The sequence below is a fragment of the Vicia villosa genome, linkage group LG1 (genome assembly GCF_029867415.1).
Source record: "Vicia villosa cultivar HV-30 ecotype Madison, WI linkage group LG1, Vvil1.0, whole genome shotgun sequence".
NCBI classification, from domain to species: Eukaryota; Viridiplantae; Streptophyta; class Magnoliopsida; order Fabales; family Fabaceae; genus Vicia; species Vicia villosa.
In genome coordinates, this window is record NC_081180.1 from 48,478,997 (window position 1) to 48,503,328 (window position 24,332).

The following is a 24,332-nucleotide window of genomic DNA, read 5'->3' on the forward strand; positions in this document are numbered from 1 at the left end:
TCTTGGGTTATAAATTCAGAAGTGGATCTTTTTTTGCTGCATTGTTGTTTCACAATATATTAGTACTGATTTCATCCGCCCTTTTTTGTATTCCACATGTTTTATGGGTGTAACTATGCTTTCTAATGCATGATGATCAAAAGTAAGCCACTAAACAATTAATCTTAGTATTTTGTAATGACTCTATTTTGTAATGACTCTATTTTGTAATGACTCTGTTTGGTTAATCCACTTGCTGGCTTTTCTTATGACTTGATGGCATTTTATATAGCTTTTGTACATGCACTTTATATTGCTTTAATCCAAGAACATTTTTTATGGCTTTGATTGTGATGGAGGGCATTATATACGTATAACCTCACACGACTTTGGGAGTTTGATGGGATTTATAATGCAAGGGCCTTGCCATACAAAACACCCACCATCACATGACTATTGTAGTGGTATTTTAAATCTCATCAAACTATAGCTCCTTTTCTGTAAAGTTCCTTAGTATACCATAAGTTACATCAAAAATTGCAATTCTATACAGATTCGGTACTAACACCACATCAAAAAAAAAATATTGTTCAAATAATGTTGCTCTATTTTTGAAGCATTTAAAGGAACACAGCAGTTACAGCATTGCCCAATGAACCGGTTCGAGCTTTCTTTTACATTGGGAACCTCACTTTGAACAACTTGCAGCAGAGCCCTTCCATGTAATTTTGTACTTTTTAAGGAGTGGTTGTCGCTTTATACCCTTGCAAACCGGATCATAGTCGTCAGTCAACAACTTTCTGCAGCATTGGATAAAGTAAGTCATACACAATGTCAACTCATCATTAAATGCTTCCTGCTTTTTAAAATAGCTTGCTTACTTGTACTAAGTTTATCTTCTAAAAGCAGAAATTTCATCTCATTTCACACGGTACAGGTACAACAATTTGTTACTTTTTGGTGTAACATCACATTATGTAATATATTATTCATTGCTTTATACAATGTTGCTGATCACTGTACACGGTTCACTGCACAATATATATGTCAAATCTGTTTCTTGGAAATCTGCCATTTATATGAACCACTTATGCCATTTGAATGCAATCACACCATTTGGTTGTAAAGTAACTAATTTTGTGAAAAGTTTTAACTAGATACTACTAGCATAGTAATTAAAATAATATTCATTTCAAACAAAAATGTGATTCAAATTTTTAGAGGGAAAAACATATTTTGGTGCGTTTTTCACTTTAGTTTGGTTTTGGCTTTTCAAAAATAACAAGTAAACTTGCTGACACTGTGTTTTTCCTAACAATAGAGTTTTTAAAATATTTAAACAATAACAATTGCATAGATTTGAAATAGAGAGTACTGTGCATCGAAGAGCATGGAAATTCAGGGTTGACTTTTATTGTTATTGCATTATGTTATATTCACTGCATTTCACTAATAGGAGCAGGGAGGTTGGTATCAGTTTGCATCTTTGTTTTTTTAATCACATTAGTATTGTCTTGATTGATAATTGCATTGTTATGCCCGGCTACTCATTAATTATATTCCGATACAATTGTTATGTAACTATTGTCCGTTTTATTATGTGTGGCAGATAGTTTAGAAATTCACAGGAAGTTATGGAGAACAATAACCTGCATATCTCTGGAAAAAAGGCAAGGGCACGACGATCGCTTATTATGAAAGAAAACCGTTCTAAACGTCAGAGACAGAATTGCAACCAACCTGATTCAATCAACGATACGTTCTATTCTCCTAATTGCTTCACAACGAGACGACCTTTGTCTGAAATCACTCCCTTGGCTCAGAATCAAAAGACTATCGCACAGATTGTCGAAGAAGGTATTAGGCTGAGTGCGCGTATGCAGAATTCAGAACCGAGTTTAACCAGACATGTGTTTCGAAATAACATGAAGTCATCCCATTTAGATTCCTTGGGAACAAATTTAATGTCTAAGTTTTCTACTGATTGTACAAATGAGAATGGTGTGCCTACTACAATTGAGAATGCCCAACATGGGGTGACTTTTTCAACGAACCAATTCTATGATCCTGGAAGTTCTTCCAAGAGTCCCATGTAAGGTTCATGTGACCAAATATGCATGACTGTAGAATGTAACTAATTAGAGTTTGGTTACCTTTTATTGACTTTCCTATTATGTCTAATTTTATAACAGATATACCGAAAAGAAAAAACCGGTTCGTGGCAGGCCTAAGAAGCAACTGGGAGTACCAAGCCTTGCCATGAATTTGAATAGTAATCCCCCTACTGAATTTGTAAACGTATCTGTAGCACAACAGCCAACGAGGTACAAGTTCTTAATATCATATATATGCTCCATCTTCAATGTTGATGATAATTATAATATTTTTTTCAATAACTCACGACATTAATGATGATGCATGTCTTCAACCATTTCCATGCATGAATATGATCAACTAGCAGTGTTGGCAGTAGAAAAAACAACCGTCCTCAACAAAGGCCAATGAAACAGCCACATAATGTATCTGATCAAGCATCACCAAAGTCACCCCCCAGAGGCATAACACCTGAAATAAAAGAGCCAGCATGTCCTGTTTTTACCCCTGCAGTCAACTTGGATTTTAACAGCGGCTCGGACGAAGATAGCGATTATGACCCTTTTGCGAGTGAGTCAATTGCAAACTCATTAGTTTTGTGTTCAATATTCCCACCTTATTTACGGTTGTATATAAAGAAATATATAAGAAACATGTTCATATATTTTATATTACACTTTTTCATCCATTGTTAGCTTATTTATCCGATGAGGACTTCTGTTCCGAACCTGAAGATAACGAGGCACCTTTTACAATTCACGACAACTACACCCGTTCTTCTGAAGGTATATCATTTTTTTGACATTTGCTATTTTACAAATATCATAATAATTTTTTCCTGTCCATTACTATGTAGCTTATTACGACATAGGGGACCCACTCATTGAATGTCGTTATTGTAAATCCATGATGTGGTATCAAGAACGGATGAATAAAAGTTCCCATTCTGCTAATCCGAAGTTTATGCTGTGTTGTTGCAATGGGAAAGTTGAAATACCACTACTAAAACAACCTCCAGAAGTTCTTGCAAAATTGATGTTCAACCAAGATAACGTAGTCAGCAGAAAGTTTCAAAAACATATTAGAGTTTACAATATGATGTTCGCCTTTACATCGCCAGGTGCAAAGTTGGACAATCGTTTTAACAATGGAGGTGGACCACCAACTTTACGGATACAAGGTCAAACATGCCATCGAATTGGAAGTTTGTTACCTTCTCGAGGAGACACACCCAAGTTTGCACAATTATATATTTATGACACAGAAAATGAGGTCCAGAATCGAATGAAGTGTCTAAGGTATAAATAATACTAGCATGCAATTGTTTTTTTTATATAAATAAACTGAAATTAAGATGTATAATGCAGCTGAAATTAAGATTCACATGTATGCATCTTATTCATAATACTGTTAACCATTTCCTTATGCTTTTATTACTTAGGACTGCCAAGAACATTGATCCCGAAGTTGTACAACAACTATCTACAATGATGTATGAACACAACACTCATGCCAAGAGCTTTAAAATGGCGAAACAATGGTTCAATGAAGCAGATACTCAAAACCTGAAGTTGAGACTCATAGCTGACAGATCCACGGATGGACGAGTGTATAACCAACCGACAGTGTCTGAAGTTGCTGCCTTAGTTGTCGGTGATATTGACACAGCAGAAATGAGGGATATAATTATGCAATACCAAGGAGGCGGACTTAAGCGGATCAACGAGCTCCATGCAAGTTACATGGCCTTCCAATATCCCTTGATTTTTCCCTATGGTGAGGACGGTTATAGACCTAATATTGCCCATAGAGACTTGCCGATTTATCAGAATAGCTTACGAAATAGGCTTACAATAAGAGAATGGCTCTCATTTCGCATTCAAACAAGGTTAGCTAAACCTAAGACTTTGTTATCTTCACGAAGGTTGTTCCAACAATTTCTTGTCGATAGTTACACGATGTTAGAATCTGAAAAATTAGAATGGATTCGCAAGAATCAACCGAAACTTAGGGTGTCCAAGTATAATTCTCTTAATGACGAGGGTGAACAAAGTCAAATTGCAGGTTCTAGCATCGGTAAAAGAGTGGTTTTGCCTTCGTCCTTTGTTGGCGGTCGTAGGTTTATGGATCAACTGTACTATGATGGCATGGCTATTTGTAGTAAGATTGGTTTTCCGGATTTGTTCATAAATTTCACTTGCAATCCTAATTGGCCGGAAATTCATAGAGTTCTTGGACCACTGCATTTGAAACCACAAGATCGACCGGATATCGTTTCAAGAATATTCAAAATCAAGTTTGATCAATTGCTTGCGGATTTGACAAAAAATGGTGTATTAGGCAAAGTACTCGCATGTGAGTTGTCCGTTAGCACTTTTCCCTTGCTTCTTTTTAATACTAATGTGGTTTCATATGCGTTTTTAACTTTTGTATTCTTTTTATCACTAGATATGTACACCATCGAGTTTAAAAAGAGAGGATTGCCACATGCACATATACTACTCTTTCTGCATCCGTCCAACAAGTATCCACGACCAGAAGACATTGACAGGATCATTAGTGCAGAAGTTCCTGATCCCTTGCAACACCCCAGGCTGTACAATTTGGTTAAGTCTCATATGGTTCATGGTCCCTGTGGATTGGCAAATCAGAGGTCCATTTGCATGAAAGATGGGAAGTGCTCGAAATATTACCCAAAAAAATTCCAACCTAACACTATAGTGGACCATGATGGGTATCCAGTTTATAGGAGAAGAAACAATGGAAACACAATTGAAAAAAATGGGATAATCTTTCATAGTGGACATGTTGTACCGCACAACCCAAGTTTGTTGTTAAAGTACGAAGCACACATCAACATGGAATGGTGCAATCAAAGTACTTCTATCAAGTACCTTTTCAAATACATCAACAAAGGTTCAGACAGAATTTCTGCTGTTATACAAGGCCAGTCCAATGATGCAACTTCGGGGAAAAACAATGTTGACGAAGTTAAACAATATTTGGATTGTCGATACATCTCCCCAAGTGAGGCATGTTGGAGGATATTTGCATATTCCATACACGGAAGAAAACCAGCAGTAGAGAGGATGTATTTTCACTTGGAGGGAGAACACTCTGTTTACTACAGAGATCACGAGCAAGTTGGTGATGTTCTGCTCAAACCAAGTGTTACCGAATCAATGTTTACAGCTTGGTTTGAGGCAAACAATAGTTTTGAAGAGGCAAGGCTTTTAACTTATGGTGACTTTGTTTCTAAATTTGTTTATCATAAACGGAGTAGGAGTTGGAAGCCAAGGAAAAGAGGGTATACCATTGGTCGTCTTTGTTGGGTGCCTCAATGCTCAGGTGAATTGTTTTATTTAAGAATGATGTTAACTGTTGTTAAAGGCCCTTTATGTTATAATGACATCAAGAAAGTTGATGGTGTTCAACATAAGACTTTTAGAAAGGCATGTTTTGCTATGGGTTTCCTTCAAGATGATCGAGAATTTATTGAGGCCATCAAAGAGGCACATGTTTGGGGTTCAGGTTTATTCTTACGAAAGTTATTTGTGACAATGCTTTTGTCCTCATCCATGAATCGACCAGCACATGTATGGAGAAAGTCTTGGAAGTATTTATCTGATGGTATACTTTACGAACAACGGTTGGTGGCAAGAAATCAAGGTATAAATTCTCTATATTATTTTACCGTCAATACTAACTTTGTTGAATTTCATTATACTATAAAATAACTTTGAAAGATTACCAATTTTCTAATACATAGTTTCTTTGTTGTAACAATTTTAACAGTGTCAAATAATATTCATACTGGTATGTATTAGTATTTGTATGTAAAATCTCACTTTATTTGTCATTTACCATGCTGCATTGTTTGTTGCTGTTTTTTTCCCATATGCAGTCACAATGCACCTAACTATGAACATGTCCCTGGTATTATTTGTCAACATCCAGACTCATATACTAATTGCTGCAACTTTATTATTCATACTTGTGCTTGTCCCTGGTAGTATTTGTTCCAATATGCAGGAAGCAATGCATCTAACTATGAACATGTCCCTGGTAGTTTTTGAATAATTTTTAAAACAGATCCGTGAACATGCTTTCAGTCCATCAGCTTAACTCATATACAAAGTGCTGCAATTGTTTTATTCATACTTTAACATGATTATTTAGTGCCATGGCAATGTAACTAAACTTTTTCATGGAACCATCCTTAGAATTGACACTTACCGACGACGAACTTCAACAGCTGACTTTGATGGCTATTGAAACACTATTGCAAAATAACAACAAAACATTGAAAGACTATAAGCCAATGCCATATCCGAAAGATTATGTTGTTTCCTTCTCGGGTAATAGGCTTATTTATGATGAGCGTCAATATGATCCTATTGCTCAACAACAGCTATTTGCAACGTTATACGGTTCTCTAACAGGTATAATGGCCAACAACTAGCCTCTTATATTATGGTTTACATTTAAATATTGAGTCTCAAATTCTTATGTACTTATATCATATTTGACTTCATTTCCGTATAGATGAGCAAAGAAGCATTTATGAAGAGATCATGGAAGCTGTAGAGAAACAAAGAGGCGGCGTGTTCTTTTTATATGGATACGGTGGGACCGGAAAGACTTTTATGTGGAACACTTTATCAGCGGCCCTTAGGTCTAAGAAAAAAATTGTCTTGCCGGTTGCATCAAGTGGGATTGCAAGTTTGTTGTTACACGGTGGAAGAACTGCTCATTCTCGGTTTAAGATTCCAGTCCCAACTTTAGATTCTTCTATTTGCAACATTAACAAAAACGATGATATTGCTGGGCTTCTCAAAGTTACAGATCTAATAATATGGGATGAGGCTCCTATGGCTAACAAGTATTGTTTTGAGGCACTTGACAAGTCATTGAAAGATATTATGAGTGGCACTACACATGGTCAAGATAAGATATTTGGAGGTAAGGTTGTTGTTTTTGGTGGTGACTTCAGGCAAATTCTCCCCGTAGTACCAAGAGGTATTAGATCTGATATTATTTATGCAACAATCAATTCTTCATATATCTGGGATCATTGTAAAGTCCTACAGCTCACAAAAAACACGCGGTTACAAAGTGGTGCAGCTACTTCTACAACAGAAGACATTAGGGCATTTTCTGAATGGATTCTACAAATACGTGATGGGACAATGTGCGAGCCCAATGACGGTTATGCTGATATTTGTATTCCCGAAGAGTTTCTAATTGCAGATTTTTCAGATCCTATTAAAGCTATAGTAGAGGATACATACCCTGATCTTATTCATAATTATCTTGACTCCAACTATCTTCAAAGTCGTGCAATTTTAGCATCAACAATTGAGGTGGTGGATGATATCAACCAATATATCACAACTCTTATTCCAGGTATTTGATCAGTGGTTTTTACACGTTTATTTACCGTTGATTTTAGTCGTCTTTGCTTTATATTGTCAAGTGCTTTACTTCATTCTTCTACATTTTATGCTTTGGTTGTGGATTTTACTATTTGCAGGCTCCAAGGAATAAATCGAGACAAATCAATGCGAAAAAGTACAAAAAGGGGAGTTTCGAAGGAAGTGAAAAATCAAGCTACATTAGGTCTGACACGACCACCTGTGTCACCTGAAACTGACAGTGTTAGGATGAAGCGTGGCCAAGAAAATGCAAAAGAGATGAAATTCACGGGGCTGACACGGCTCGTGTTAGCAAGTGTGAGATCTGGAAATTTTCAGCATATTTCTCATCGTGACAGGTGTGTAGTATTTTGATCATAACTAGAGCTTCGTAACTCCGATTGACGCGGTTCCGGTGGCAAAATTTCGCTAACGAAAAGGGCTACAACTTTCATGAAGAACGCAAATCCAAATTCTGAAGTTAAGGACCAACACGGCCCGTGTTACCTAACACGGCCACCCGTGTTAGCAGTGCTGAGTGTGATTTTGAAAAATTAAGTCCAGGAGGCCAACACGGCCACCCGTGTTGCCTGACACGGCCAGTGTTGGCTAAAACGCTGATTTTGCTGATTTTTGTGATTTTTTATTAAGTGTTGACCCAAGGGGCATTTTGGGTACTTCCAACCAACCTAAGTGAGTCTGCACTATTTAGAAGAGTTTTAACGATGAATTAGAGGACTTTTTGGCTAGGAGAAGACACGATTGAAGATTGGAGAAAACAAGGGTTTGGGAGAGAAGAAGGTCTTCATGAACGGAAGCGATTGAAGATCAACTTTCATCTCAATTCTTGTAATGTATCTATTTTATAATTTGTTTTCTTTGAACAATATGAGTAACTAAACCCTAATGCTAGGGGGTGTCCCTGATTTGATTCTGTAATGATTTTGAATTCCTGAGTTCATCAATAGATTTGTTTTCTTATTTAATTTAATTGTACAAGGTTTTTATGCTTTCTTTGTCGGACCAACAAGATTGATTTACGGTTAACAACCAGCTGGACAGCGGTTGTTAAGATTTTTGTACGATTAGACTATAGTAGATATCACCTAGGACTAGGGATACCCTATAGTTACCGGTTAACTCTTGATAACATAAAGGCTTGATTTCATCATAATTCTCTAAGGACTTAGGAGTTAGGATGAATGTTCAAAGGTTTTCCCACTAAGGACTTAGGGGAAAATAATCTAAAGGGCGGTAATTAAAGGTTATGAACTTGTTGAAGAGATCTAAATCCAAGGTTATTACAGGAACAATCACACACTATACCCCTAGCATAATACTCATATTTGTCAAAAAGCCAATTTACTTTTCTGTTTATTTTAATTACTGTTTAGTGACAATTTGCAAACAAAACCCCAATATTAGTTTTTGTTTAATTGATCTATAATTTGAACTCGATATTACTACGCAGTCCTTGAGATCGACATTCGGGGAATTTCCCTATTATTACTACAGAGGCAAAATAGTACACTTGCTGTTTTACCGATCAAGTTTTTGGCGCCGTTGCCGGGGACTGCCAAAATATAGAGTTTTAATTTTAGTTCAATTGAAATTTTGTTGCTCGTCAGCTAAAATTTTGTTTTAAGTTTTTGTTTATTTGAATTTGATTTTATTATTAAAAAAAAAAGAAAAAAAAAGGTTGATTATTTTTGCTTCATGAATTCTTCTATACTTTGCTACTAACAAATTGTCTGAGTTTTGTAGCTATGTATTGTTTTGATACATTGCCACCTGTATCTCCTGCATGTTGGTCGCCTGATTCAGGAGTCACCTTGGAAGAGGTGACTAAAATTTTCAAAGCATATAAGAGGGAGGTAAGAATCCTTATGAATGAATGTAAGGAAGCTAACTTTTATCCAGATAGGTTTATTTGGAGAAAGTTACGGTTGGAAGAAGAGTATGTGGAACCAGAAGAAAAATGCTTAACATCAGATGAAGAGGATGCAGTAAGAATAGAAGAATTTGAGGTAAAAAAGAAATATGGGGAAGAAGAAATAAGGAAACTTGAAGATGATCGAGTTTTGGATAAAACCACAAATTTAACAATTTGTGAAGAGGTGGACATCCAACAAGAAAATTTTCAACAAAAGAGTATTCCCAAAAACTATTTTTACAACAAGGCGGATGAAAGACAAGAAATTGACAAAGTATTGGAAGACATTTATGCCTTGTTCAATAAAATTAAGCTGAAAAGGATTTGGCAGCAACATCATCGGTACTTTAAGTTCATGGGATTGCTACCAAACAAAAGAAAGAAAAAAGATGACGTGTTCTTTGTGTCATATATGCCACCCTAATAAAGGGTAATGGACCGTCGAGCCATGCGACGTTAAACGAAGCGCTTCGTGGGAGGCAACCCACGGTTTTAATAATTAATTTCTCTGTTTGTTTATTTTATTTTCAGGAAATAAAAGAGGACGTCTCTGGTGAAAGCTTGGAAGTGATCATTAGAGTGCATTACCCTCTGTGAGTCACCTCTCTCGAACTCGTTCTGAAACATTGAGGTCAATGTTTAGTTCAAGTTTGGGGGAGGCTCTTCTCTTTGCATTTTATTTTTATGTTAGTTTTATGTTATTGGTATGATGTGAAACCATAAAGTGAATTCTGCCCAAATTTTTACCGAAATTTTAAATTTTTGTTGAAGAAGTTTTGATCCTAAAGAGCGATCGGGAATAGTATATAGAGATGAAGCGAGGATTGTTTGAGGACGGGAAGTTCGGAATAATGTGACAAGAAGAGGTTTGTTTAAACACCCTTGATTCCCTAAAAGCGATACGAGTTTAACGTGTAGATTTGCACCACAGTACTTGTCTCCTGAGAAGTACTTCTTGAGTAGTTTATTGATACAGTCTGGCATAATTCAGATTCACTTGCATGATGACTGGTTGAAAAAAAAAAGAGATATAAAGTTGGCACCAAATGATGAAAAGGCGGTAAAAGGCAATCGGCTCGCTAAGTTGGGTAACCCTCACCCGGTTATTCAGCCCAAAGGAGATTGATCCCCAAACGTCGTCCAAAAGGACAATATATAACTGCAAAGTTTGAAAATTTCATCGGTAATAAAAAGTAGCCAATGCTTCTAGTTTGGTGCCAAGAAAAGAAAATAAGAAGCCTCGATTCGTCTCATGCAGGTGATGATTATTATAAGAAATGCAGTGCCTTAATATGATTGTCCGAATGAAAGAGGAGGAAAATCGGAAAAAGACTTAAGTGCAAAGCATAGTTGGAGAGGTATCCGAAACGGGAGCTTGAGGTTTAATGTGGTAACAGAAACTCGTCGCGTCATGTGAATGCCGAACCAACTGTTTCTTGATCAATACAGACGGATATCTCACGTATGAACACCGTGTGCTTTGAAGTTCATTAATTTTTGTAATTGTCGCTTGAGGTCAAGCAACGGTTTAAGTTTGGGGGAGTTTGATCAGTGGTTTTTACACGTTTATTTACCGTTGATTTTAGTCGTCTTTGCTTTATATTGTCAAGTGCTTTACTTCATTCTTCTACATTTTATGCTTTGGTTGTGGATTTTACTATTTGCAGGCTCCAAGGAATAAATCGAGACAAATCAATGCGAAAAAGTACAAAAAGGGGAGTTTCGAAGGAAGTGAAAAATCAAGCTACATTAGGTCTGACACGACCACCTGTGTCACCTGAAACTGACAGTGTTAGGATGAAGCGTGGCCAAGAAAATGCAAAAGAGATGAAATTCACGGGGCTGACACGGCTCGTGTTAGCAAGTGTGAGATCTGGAAATTTTCAGCATATTTCTCATCGTGACAGGTGTGTAGTATTTTGATCATAACTAGAGCTTCGTAACTCCGATTGACGCGGTTCCGGTGGCAAAATTTCGCTAACGAAAAGGGCTACAACTTTCATGAAGAACGCAAATCCAAATTCTGAAGTTAAGGACCAACACGGCCCGTGTTACCTAACACGGCCACCCGTGTTAGCAGTGCTGAGTGTGATTTTGAAAAATTAAGTCCAGGAGGCCAACACGGCCACCCGTGTTGCCTGACACGGCCAGTGTTGGCTAAAACGCTGATTTTGCTGATTTTTGTGATTTTTTATTAAGTGTTGACCCAAGGGGCATTTTGGGTACTTCCAACCAACCTAAGTGAGTCTGCACTATTTAGAAGAGTTTTAACGATGAATTAGAGGACTTTTTGGCTAGGAGAAGACACGATTGAAGATTGGAGAAAACAAGGGTTTGGGAGAGAAGAAGGTCTTCATGAACGGAAGCGATTGAAGATCAACTTTCATCTCAATTCTTGTAATGTATCTATTTTATAATTTGTTTTCTTTGAACAATATGAGTAACTAAACCCTAATGCTAGGGGGTGTCCCTGATTTGATTCTGTAATGATTTTGAATTCCTGAGTTCATCAATAGATTTGTTTTCTTATTTAATTTAATTGTACAAGGTTTTTATGCTTTCTTTGTCGGACCAACAAGATTGATTTACGGTTAACAACCAGCTGGACAGCGGTTGTTAAGATTTTTGTACGATTAGACTATAGTAGATATCACCTAGGACTAGGGATACCCTATAGTTACCGGTTAACTCTTGATAACATAAAGGCTTGATTTCATCATAATTCTCTAAGGACTTAGGAGTTAGGATGAATGTTCAAAGGTTTTCCCACTAAGGACTTAGGGGAAAATAATCTAAAGGGCGGTAATTAAAGGTTATGAACTTGTTGAAGAGATCTAAATCCAAGGTTATTACAGGAACAATCACACACTATACCCCTAGCATAATACTCATATTTGTCAAAAAGCCAATTTACTTTTCTGTTTATTTTAATTACTGTTTAGTGACAATTTGCAAACAAAACCCCAATATTAGTTTTTGTTTAATTGATCTATAATTTGAACTCGATATTACTACGCAGTCCTTGAGATCGACATTCGGGGAATTTCCCTATTATTACTACAGAGGCAAAATAGTACACTTGCTGTTTTACCGATCAGTATTCGTACAACATTTTATGTAGTTAAATATCGAATTAGAATTGATGTGATTAATGCTTAAATAGATTTTAACTAATATGTGATTTTTAATAAATATTGTAGGGGAGGAAAAAGAATATTTTAGCAGTGATTCTATTGACAAATCTGATGCAAATAACTTTGATGGATACGAGCATGTCACACCCGAGTTTCTTAATGCACTCAAAACATCTGGATTGCCAAATCATTCTATCAAGTTGAAAGTTGGTGCGACTATCATGCTAATGCGCAACCTAGACCAATCTGAAGGCCTGTGCAATGGGACACGACTGACAGTGACTAGGCTTGCCAACCATGTCATTGAAGCTAAAATCATTTCAGGTAAAAATGTTGGTAACATCAATTATATTCCAAGAATGTCTTTGTCTCCTTCCCAATCACCATGGCCATTTAAATTGGTAAGGAGACAATTTCCAATTATTGTCTCATTTGCAATGACAATAAACAAGTCTCAAGGACAATCTCTTGACCATGTTGGGTTATATTTACCTAAAGAAGTATTTAGCCATGGTCAATTGTATCTGGCTATCTCTAGAGTTAAATCAAAAAAGGGTCTTAGGATTCTTATTCATGACAAAGATAAAGAAGTTTTGACTATTACCACCAATGTTGTGTTCAAGGAAGTATTCCAGAACATTAATTAGGTATCCTCTCTGCTTCCCCAATGTGAAATTATACTTGCAATTTACTTTATAATTCAAGCTCATACAAGAATTCCTTTTATTGCAAAGTTATGATTCGGGATACCAATTCTCATTGCAGGAAAACAATTGAAGCTTATGGTGCTGGTTTTGAAGTTGGTTGCTTTAACAAATATTGGTTTATTCAATGTCAACAAAGATTTGTTAAATCATATTTAAACAACATTTTAGTTACTGACAAGGTTGTTATTTTCCTAACATGTATTTTGTTCCTGTTACAACAAACATGTATTTTCCTAGCAGTGATTTTTGAACACATTTAATTCACATGCCAAGGCAAGTTTTTGATACCTACTTGCCAACTGGGTGCTGTATTAGAATAGGTTTCTAAATTGCTATTCATGGCACACAAGGATACCTGGCGAGTATTTTTTTTATTACTATATTTAAATATAGTTCTAATTAAATAAAGCATTACAACATTTTGGATAACAATGGCACACAAGTTACTGCATTATTATTTTCCTAACTTGTGTTTTGTTCCTGTTACAACAAACATGTATTTTCCTAGCAGTGGTTTTTGAACACATCTAATTAAATAAAGCTGTAATACATTTTGGATAACAATGGCACACAAGTTACTGCAATAATTTGGAAAATTTGAAGCAACTAACCAAGAGCAATTTCATCTTAGCCACACCCAGGTTCACCATCATAAGTTATAAACAATTTTAAGCATTCTGTTATAAACAAATTAGAAACGGAATATAAACAATTCTAACAATACAACTGATCATAAAGTTGTTTTTTAAAACATTGCACTAAATATCCTCTAACAAGGAACGAGATATAAATACATCGAGAAACATATGATAATTAACTTGGGAAAACTAAGTGGAATCACCCACGTTTAAAATCCATTAAATGGACAACCAGTACAACATAAATCCCATCAAAAGCGATTACACTCCCTCCCTCAACGGTTCAACAGCCAAACGACCAATGTGTGTGCCTCCCTGTTTATCCTCAAGGACAACTTGTCTCCTCTCTTCAGCCTTCTCTGTCTGGCATACTCATACCATCCAACCCCTATGTACGCATTCTCCTCTGTATTTCTCGGCCTGCATCGTAGCTCTTCTTGGTACACAATCCCCATATCTGCATCAAAAATATCTATTTGCGTGGGAAAGGCAGTTAAGAACCTGCAAACTTCCCGCGGAAACACCTGAACAAAAAGTAAATTCGTTACATCATCATTAAGTATCCGGGAAGTTGTTTTGTTACTCATTATTGTGCAAAGTAACTCTTACAAGTACATTACGCCGAGCATTTCGACCTGATGCAATTGTTTTTGTCCACGAAATTGTATCGTCTCCGTCGGAAAAACTCAAATTTGAATCCATGCTTCCAGAACTGCACAACAGTTACGATAATCAATGACAACCTTTTCAAATTTTACACATCATGGATTACTATGAGGAAACAATTTCAACACATCCGCCTGGGCATTTATGCTGATCATACAAGGGAAATAACAATCGGCAATTAACTAATTCATACACATATCAACCTTATCACTGCACACGAAAATAAATGAGAGACGCAAAACATTTATAATCGTATGAATTTTGTAAATACAATTCCTTCAGCAATCTGTCAGTTGCAGTATATCACTTTCTCACAATTCATCAATTGCACCATATCGTGAGCAGCTTAGAAAATTTCTAAATGGCATAACATTCTAAACTTCATAGCGTCTGTGATGATTTTCAGAACAGTGAAATTCTTCCCCACATATAGTTCAATTTATCGAAGCTATGAGTCATTGAACATTAGGTCAAAAAACAATTTTCAATTCCTAATAATCTGAATAACTTACCTGAACTCCGACTGTCGCGGGCGAAAAACCGTTTTGTTCCTCTTTTTGTGGGATGAGACACCTGATGCCTTCTTTGGGCTCGAGTGCTCATAAAAAATGATTTTTCTTTTGTACCGACCAAACTTTTTATTATTTCCAAAGGAGGAAAAGGGAAAAAGCTGCAATAACCTAAAAGTGGGGGGAGAGATCTTGGGTAAGAGGGTTGGTTATACGAAGGGAAGGTATTAGCACCCAACGTATCTATAGTACTCTATAGGTTTCTTTGCTTTGTTTTTCATTCCATGTTATTGAGAGGTTCTTGTGAAATAGGTGGGACCTAAGGTGTTTGTTTGATTATGCTCGCAAAGATCATCGCGATCCTCTGCATACATATCCCTTAGAGGGAATCAGAGCATCTGTAGCTCGGGGTCTACGGGTGCTAAGGTTTGAATGGTTTTTTTTGTGTTTTGTTTTGCTCGCCAAGGATCGACCTTGTGCCTACGTATTCTCAAAGGGATGTTGAGAAAGTCAGAGCAATCGTAGTTCCCACTTATGCTAGTGGAAGCAAAGGAAAATAGACAAATGTCGTCTAAATGCTAGATGTATCTAATCTATATCATCACATACATCTATTTAATTTTGTTTGAAAATCTTTTCATTATAAGCCCGGGGCCATGCCACTTAGGGTGCTTAGAATGATAAAGATGTTTTTGTTTAACCAGCCTTGTGGCAAAAGTTTCAATGAAGTCAGCCTTGTGACAAAAACTTTGATTAATCAGCCAGCCTTGTGGCAAAAGTTTCAATGAAGTCAGCCTTGTGACAAAAACTTTGATTAATCATCCAGTATGGTGGTAAAACAGTTTGATTGATTAGCCAGCCTTGTGGCAAAAAGAAGTTTGATTGATTGATTGATTATTTGTGATGATATAGAAGAGATACTCCTAGCATAGAGATGAAAAATGTCTAATCTCCTAGGGTATTTGATTTGGATATTGGGGATGCTTATAAGAAGCCCGTGGGTCCTTGTACGAAGCCCAAGAGGAGGCTATCCGAGGGTCCTTGCATTGTAAGCCCAAGAGGAGGCTATGGGAGGGACAATCCAGGGTCCTTGCATTGTAAGCCCAAGAGGAGGCTATGGGAGGGTCACTCGTTTGTACAAAGCCCAAGGGGAGGCGTGGTATAGTTGGTTTGAGCTCTTAGAGCGATTTCACCGGGAAACCATACTCTATGTCCTAACCTAAACTAGGGAGATTCTTTGCACGAAGCCCAATAGGAGGCTATGGGGAACCTAGTGTTGTACTAAGTTGAATAAGCATATAACACAATCACAAGTATGAACAAGTACGAACAAACATGAACAAGTACATGAACAAATATGAACAGTTATACATATATGACAAAGTGTGCGTGTATAATGGAGTTTATGAAGGAAATATACCTGTAAGCATGATCCATTTGTATACACAGGGCTCAGGACTCACACTCGGGGAGAGGTCCATTTAAATTTATTCAACAGCTATGTAAACAGGTATTTACAAAGGGGCTCGGGACTTATACCTACATGGAGGCCCATGGTATATTTTTTGGGAAGATTTAAAGAAACCTTCGTTTTTGGTTTGTTATTAAAGTTAAAAATCAAACTGATCGAGATATGTACAAAAGGCGTACAATGAAATACCTAATTTCATGTACTTGAGTGGGTATGTACGAAAGGGCTCGGGACTTATACCTACGTGGAGGCCCATGGTATATTGAAAAGCTTTGAAGTTTGGAGTTTTGTTGTTTTGGAAATGATTTGAAAATTGTTTTAAAAAGGTTTATTTTGAAGAAGTTTTATTGTTTTGAAAACAGTTTGAAAAGTATTGTTTTTTTTTGAAAAAGTTTTCTGTACAAAGAAAAACTGTGAAAAGAAAGAGGAAAGGGACTTATACTCTCTAATATTCGAGAGGCCCACATCGTTTTGAAAATCAATTGATCAGTTAAAAGATTTAATCAAAAGTTTCAAAAAGAAATGGTTCATTGTTTTTGAAAAGAACCGCGATCGCTCGTTTTAAAACGATTTGAATTTTGAAAGAAGTTAATTTAATCAAGATAAACAAAAAGATTGTCTTCAAATGACACTTAGATGATTAGGGTTTGCTCAAAAAATATTTACAAGTGATTAAGTTTGAGAAATCAAGTGAGAAACAATATTTAAAAGTATTAAAAAACACTTAAAATATGTTATTTTAAACTTAATTAAAAATGTATTAAACAAATATATTTTTGTGATTTTTTTTTATATTCATAAAATACATATATAAAATAATAAGTGTGTAAAAAATGAAGTAAAAATAATTAATTTTGATTGGTTAAAATGATTAATGAAATTGTGAAGAAATGAAAGAAAATAGGTTGCAAAAAAAATGGTTTTGTGTTCACTAGGGCTTGAACCCACGCCCTCTCTCTCACATACCAAAACCTGGACCAACTGAGCTGCGCGCGCAGCTTGTAAGTATAACGCGCTCATTTAATTATATTGAAAAAATGACATTTGAATTTCTGAACACAAAAATGGCGCCAAGAACACACCCCAATTTTGATTTTGAAAATCTCTAAAACTGGATTGTTTTGATCAAGTAGATAGTCTATCTTGCTCGGTTTTGGACGAGAAACATGATGGTGCCCTCATAATTCATTTATATTTGCTCTAAGGTGATCAATTTTGTGATGAACACCAAGAACCCTAATTCTGAATTTGAACATGGAATCGTGTAGGATTGATGAATTGTGAAATTGATTGAGGGCTATTGATCAGTGATAGTGCAGAAACAAGATAGCAATTCAATTTTTCATTTATGATGCGTGTATGTATGAGTTTGGAGTTCATGAGGCTTACCTTCAAAAACGGCCAAACTGGGAATCGAATTCTGCAAATGAGAGGTTCCAGATGTTGTTTCTTGATCTGGACAGCTTCAGTGGACCTTATGGAACATGTTTGGATGATTGGAATGAACTGAAAACCTCTGGACCAGTTGGTGATGCTCGATCTGCAGTAGGGCTCAAGTGAGGATCAAGCTTGGTGATTTTGGAATTACAGGTCAGGGATGATGATTGGAATAGTTCATATATGGTACATGGATGGTGTTTGGATGGTTAGATTGGACAGAATTGAGCTTGAATGAAAATTGGCATGATAAGGCTTAAGTTATGCATATTTGAGAAGTGAGGTAGTGATTCTGAGTTCTTGGTGTTTTTGGGGTGTATGGATGATTCAGACACATCATATATGACATTTAGAAGTTGTGGGAAGCATCACTTTGTTCAGAACTTGCAAGGTTTGGAGGTTGAGTTTTCTACCTCACTTTGAAACACATGACTTGTAATTCAAGAAAGAAGAGAGAAAACCTATAATTGTGAGGTTTTGGTGTGATTTTGAATGAGGTTTGGACCTCTATTTATAGGCCAAGGATTCTGAACTCCAAGCTTTGCAAGTTGATCAAAGAATGGTGATTTGGCATTTGGAGATAAAATGGAATCTTTACATTTAATGCATAATGGTTAAAAGTGACTAAACCATGGTTAAACTTCAAGCTTCTTATCCTCTTCCATTCTGATCTTCTAATCAGAAAATATCTTCAATTATTGTCTTGATGCATCATTACTTGCATTATTTGGCAAAATGGTTCATAACTTAGTGAAAATGGCTTGAAATTTCAAGTGAAAATGATCACTAAATGCATAATTCAAAACCATAGCTATGCTTCATATTTTTTCATGCTCTTGGACATTTTGGAAAGTTCATGTTACACACTTCAAAAGCCTAGTTGAAAGTTTCTTCAAGACCTTTAAGGAAATGGGTGAAAAAGATCCATGAACTTTGAAGAAAATGAAGTTTTAAGTGAAATTTTCATAAGATGCCAACTTTGAAGCTCCATATCTCTTAAATGGTTGATCTTATGGAAAAAATTTATATGTGTCAAAGTTGTTTATTGGATCAAAATCTACAACTTTCATGTTGGAAGTTGTTTTCAGTTTGTAGGTGAAATTTTGAGAAATTCCCTTTCAAAGTTTGGAAAAAACCATGAAAAACACTTAGAAAAATTTTCTAAGTATGAAAGTCAAACTTTTGACTTTTTGATTCTTGATTGATTTTCTTGATTTTTCTTGATCAAATGACTTCTCATATCATATATTGATGATTTAAAACTTCAAAAGTCATGGTTGACCAAAATTCCCAAAAGTCAAAGGTGTTCTTGTACAGTTGACTTTTTCAGACGAACCGCGTTTCTGGAGATTTCAAATGAAACAGGCTACCCTCATCAAATGAATGGTATGAATGAATCATATTGAAGCATTAGAGGATATTGAGCCATGGTTTGAGTTGTGGCACCATGTCCTGATTAAAAAGTCAGTGGTTCAGTGAATTAGGTCAAAAACCCTAATTGTCGACCTGATGAAATTGATGACTGTGGATCTTGAATTGAGATGTAATTTCCATTGTATATTGTCATAGGGGTTATTTGATGATGATTGAAACCTTTGATTGACTCCCTGGGGATTTTTAGGGTTTCCCAAATGCGATCCCTGATTTCAGTCCCTGATAGTTCAAAACCCTGATCTGAGGATTTGTCTGATCAATCTTTGTGTAGGAGATGTTATGAGCCAATGGATTAGGTCAAAATGATGCACTTGAGGTCTTGATATCATGTCCCAAGCCATTAGGTCAAATCCTGAGCAAAAGTCAGGAGTGTGCTGTCTTCAGTCAAAACCCTAATTCAGTCGATTCAAAGCTGTTGAGATTGTTGAAATGAATCTCTGAGGACCAAATGTTGATTATTGATGAAGATGATTCATTTGAGATGAAGGGAGAACAAAACCCTAATTGATTGTTACTTGTACTGATGAGTGATTTCCTGATTAAATCCTGCTGAGCACAAGTAGCAAACACAAGCTATGCAATTTGTTAGAGATGCAAATGATGCATATGCAAATGATATGAGGTGGTATCTTAGGTCAAAAATTGGGGTATGACAGATGCCCCTATTTAAGTTTCTTCAACCTGAGATATGAAGATTGAAAATCTTCGTTTTGATAGGGTGGAAGAGACTTAAATATCAGAAGACGCAAATTTTGGACCTAAGATACCAAAATTGCGAATGATGCAAGGATATCTTTACCGAGGGATATCAAGAACTGACTCCGCTGGGGAAAAGATATTGAGAAGGATGCCTCAATCTGTTTTAAGGAACAGAATCCGTTTTGTTCGGGAAAGCAAGTGTATGCTCCACCGGGGAATGATAGCTTTGTAAGAAAAGCTTACCTATTGACATTATCGACTATCAGCATAGGGATAGACTTGTTTAATAATGCGAAGGTGAAAGGTATGAAACTGTGTTACCGACTACCAGCATGGTGATAGACTTGACAAGGTAAAAGAGTTTCAAAGGTTCGGTTAATATTATCGACTATCAGCATTGGGATAGACATGTTTAATAATATAACCAGAACAAAAGTTACCGACTACCAGCCTCGTGATAGTGGTTTTGAAGACATGATCAATTATCAGCCAAGTGATAGAATGATCTTGGAGACTTTGCTAGGGAAATTACTGGTTATTCAGCCTTGTGAACAGTAATAAGGCCCTGATTGTCACATGGTCTTCATGATTGATTTCCTAGAGAGGAAAAGTCTTTTGGAAGAGACATAAGCTGCTCGGATGATGAGGCTATTGCTTATTGTCTGTTTTCACGACTCTATTTGGGGAATCGGAATTTGAATCTTTGGTAAAGACAGGGTTCTAACCAAGAATGAATTGGAAAGAAACAATCAAACAAGACTTTGTACCCATGAGGAATGAACTCAAATGGGGATTTTCTCCTTTGTTTTGAGAGGAGAAAACTAAAGCAACCTTCTTCCACGAGGAATGATCTCAGTGGGGAACTGGAGAAAGAAGACGTTCTTTCTGCTTATGGGTGACAACCTACTGGAGAGATGACATGCCCATACTTGCTTCTTTTTCTTTTCTTTTTTCCTTTCTTTTTTTTCTTTTTTCTTTTTGAGGATAAATATATCCTAAACAAGTAATTATTGAAAAATGCAAGAATGCATAAATGATGCAAATATGTATGAATGATGAATGTCATGAATGTCGCATGCACGCTAACAATATTGACAGACAGAGGAGTATATTCTGGAGAGGGACCGACGTCGCAATACAACCAGATACTTGGCAAATGTTTTTCAACACGTTGTAGATAACACAGGTGATAAATGGTGTTGCATGTTTTAAACTTCTCTGGGGAAGATAAACATCTTTTCTTGTTGAGATGGAAGAACCTCCTCACTGGAGATGGAAAATCTTCGTCACTGGGGATAAAAGACCTTCTTCACTGGGGATAGAAGAGCTTCTTTACTTCGAGGGGTAATTGCTTCAAGAATTCTTTTCTGGGACCAGAATACCGTTGTCTCAACAATTTTCTGGGAGAATCCTTTTGTTCATCCTATGGAGACGACTGTTGATGTTCCTTCCGTTGTTCACAACTCAAAGGAAAATTTCGCTTTTATTTTGAAAAAGAAAAGTGAAGTAAATTCATTTAAAACTTATTTTTTCTTTTTTGTTTCAAAAGTGAATAACATAATTAAAGCGTCATTTTGCAAGCTGAAAGAAATTAAAGATTGCAAACAAATGGGCACAAGGCTCAAATTTATTTAATAGGATGGTGATCAGCCAAAGGCGTGATTCCATAGAGTATTTACAAAAGTTGGAAATGGTAATTATGCGGAAAAGGCTACATTGAAAGCAATAACCACTATTCCCTCTAACAACTTTGAGTTCCAACTGTGCTTGTTGCTTCAGATTGGCGATGATTTGATTGAAGATCCTTTGATGAAGTACAGACTCTTCAGGTGACGAAGTACGGACTGATGCAGTTACTTTGTCATTAATCCCTAATTTTTGCCTAGATTGCCCTTTCAGGTTTTCAATCTACCAGGATGAATTTTTTCTGTTTATTGTCTCTAATTTTTGCCTGGACCGCCCTTTCGGGTTTTCAGTCCACCGAGACGCTCATTTTTGCCTAAGTCGCCCTTTGCGGGTTTTCGACTTACCGAGCTGTTCTTTTGTATTTTTTTTAGACAAAGTATTTCTTGACTGCATCAGCATTCACAGGATGTGGGAGTTCATCACCATCCATGGTTGTAAGAATCATGGCGCCGCCAGAAAATGTTCTTTTGACAACATACGGGCCTTCGTAATTAGGAGACCATTTGCCCCTAGAATCTGGTTGAAAAGACAAGATCTTTTTAAGCACGAGGTCGCCTTCTTGAAATTCACGAGGTCGAACCTTTTTGTTGAAGGCTTGTTTCATCCTTGCTTGGTACAACTGTCCATGGCATAGAGCAGTCATACGTTTTTCTTCGATTAAGTTCAACTGATCGTATCTGCTTTGACACCATTCAGCCTCTGATAACTTAGTCTCCATGAGAACTCTCATTTATGGGATTTCAACTTCTACGGGGAGCACAGCTTCCATGCCATATACTAGAGAAAAGGGAGTTGCCCCTGTTGAAGTACGCACTGAAGTACGGTATCCATGTAAAGCAAATGGCAGCATTTCATGCCAGTCTTTGTAAGTGACGACCATTTTCTGGACGATCTTCTTAATGTTCTTGTTGGCAGCTTCAACGGCGCCGTTCATTTTTGGTCTGTAAGGAGAAGAGTTATGATGCTCAATCTTGAATTCCTCACACAGTTCTTTCATCATTTTGTTATTCAAGTTCGAACCATTGTCAGTAATGATCTTGCTGGGAATACCATATCGGCAAATGATGTTGTTCTTGATAAACCTCACAACCACTTGTCTTGTAACATTGGCATAAGACGCTGCTTCGACCCATTTAGTGAAGTAATCAATTGCTACTAAGATGAAACGATGACCGTTTGAAGCTTTCGGTTCGATCATTCCAATCATGTCGATACCCCACATGGAAAAAGGCCATGGAGATGAGAGAACGTTGAGTAGAGTCGGTGGCACATGGATCTTATCTGCGTAGATCTGGCACTTGTGACATCTCTTCACGTGTTTGTAACAATCAGATTCCATTGTCAACCAATAGTATCCTGCTCTTAAGATCTTTTTGGACATCGCATGCCCGTTTGAATGAGTTCCAAAGGACCCTTCATGCACTTCATGCATTAACATGTCTGCTTCGTGTCTGTCCACGCATCTGAGCAAAACCATGTCGAAGTTTCTTTTGTATAGCACATCTCCGTTCAGGAAGAAACTGCCAGAAAGTCTCCTTAGAGTTTTCTTATCTTTGTTTGATGCCCCAAGTGGTTACTCTTGAGTTTGAAGGAAGCGTTTGATGTCGTGGAACCACGGTTTATCATCGATGACTGCTTCAGTTGCAAACACATAGGCGGGCCTTTCAAGGCGTGTAATTCTGACTGTAGGCATATCATTCCAATGATTGACTTTGAACATGGAAGATAGAGTAGCCAAGGCATCTGCCATTCGATTCTGATCTCGAGGTATATGATGCAATTCAACTTTGTTGAAGAAAGTCAACAGACGTCTTGCATAATCTCTGTAAGGAATCAAGCCAGGGTGGTAAGTTTCCCACTTGTCTTTGATTTGGTTGATCACGAGGGCTGAATCTCCATATATGTCGAGGATCTTGATCCTTAAGTCAATGGCTTCTTCGAGACCCATGATACAAGCTTCATATTCTGCGATGTTATTGGTGCAATCAAATAGCAATCTGGCGGAGAATGGGATATGAGTACCCTTGGGAGTGATGATGATTGCCCCAATTCCATTGCCAAAAGCGTTTACTGCTCCATCAAAAATTAGGCCCCATCTTGATCCAGGCTCAGGACCTTCTTCAGGTAATGGTTCGTCACAATCTTTCATTTTCAAGTACAAGACATCTTCATCAGGAAAGTCAAACTTGAGAGATTGATATTCATTAATTGGTTGATGCGCCAAATGATCGGCGAGAATACTTCCTTTGACCGCTTTTTGAGCACGGTACTCAATGTCATATTCAGATAACAGCATTTGCCATCGGGCAATTCTTCCTGTTAAAGCAGGTTTTTCAAAGACATACTTGATCGGATCCATTTTGGAGATTAACCAAGTAGTATTGTTAATCATGTATTGGCGGAGACGTTTTGAAGCCCAAGCCAAAGCACAACATGTTTTTTCGAGCATGGAGTAACGAGACTCACAGTCTGTGAATTTCTTACTCAGGTAATAGATGGCATGCTCCTTCTTACCGGTTTCATCTTGTTGT

The 24,332-nt window shown here is 36.9% G+C and overlaps 2 protein-coding genes across 2 annotated transcripts; one reads left to right on the plus strand and one right to left on the minus strand.

Moving 5' to 3' along the window:
* The first annotated feature begins 1,613 nt into the window (after positions 1 to 1,613).
* Positions 1,614 to 13,201, plus strand: LOC131630286 (uncharacterized). Its single transcript, XM_058901104.1, has 13 exons — positions 1,614 to 2,071; positions 2,172 to 2,303; positions 2,438 to 2,643; positions 2,769 to 2,858; positions 2,930 to 3,371; positions 3,515 to 4,428; positions 4,522 to 5,742; positions 5,869 to 5,889; positions 5,978 to 6,009; positions 6,087 to 6,138; positions 6,297 to 6,515; positions 6,619 to 7,479; positions 12,621 to 13,201. Exons 1-13 carry the CDS (start codon positions 1,614 to 1,616, stop codon positions 13,199 to 13,201), a joined length of 5,229 nt encoding a protein of 1,742 aa, XP_058757087.1.
* A 935-nt stretch (positions 13,202 to 14,136) lies between these two features.
* On the minus strand, positions 14,137 to 14,937 carry LOC131605672 (uncharacterized). Its single transcript, XM_058878004.1, has 2 exons — positions 14,509 to 14,937; positions 14,137 to 14,423 (listed from the first exon to the last, which is right to left on the minus strand). Exons 1-2 carry the CDS (start codon positions 14,599 to 14,601, stop codon positions 14,175 to 14,177), a joined length of 342 nt encoding a protein of 113 aa, XP_058733987.1. The 5' UTR covers positions 14,602 to 14,937; the 3' UTR covers positions 14,137 to 14,174.
* Between the last annotated feature and the right edge of the window lie 9,395 nt (positions 14,938 to 24,332).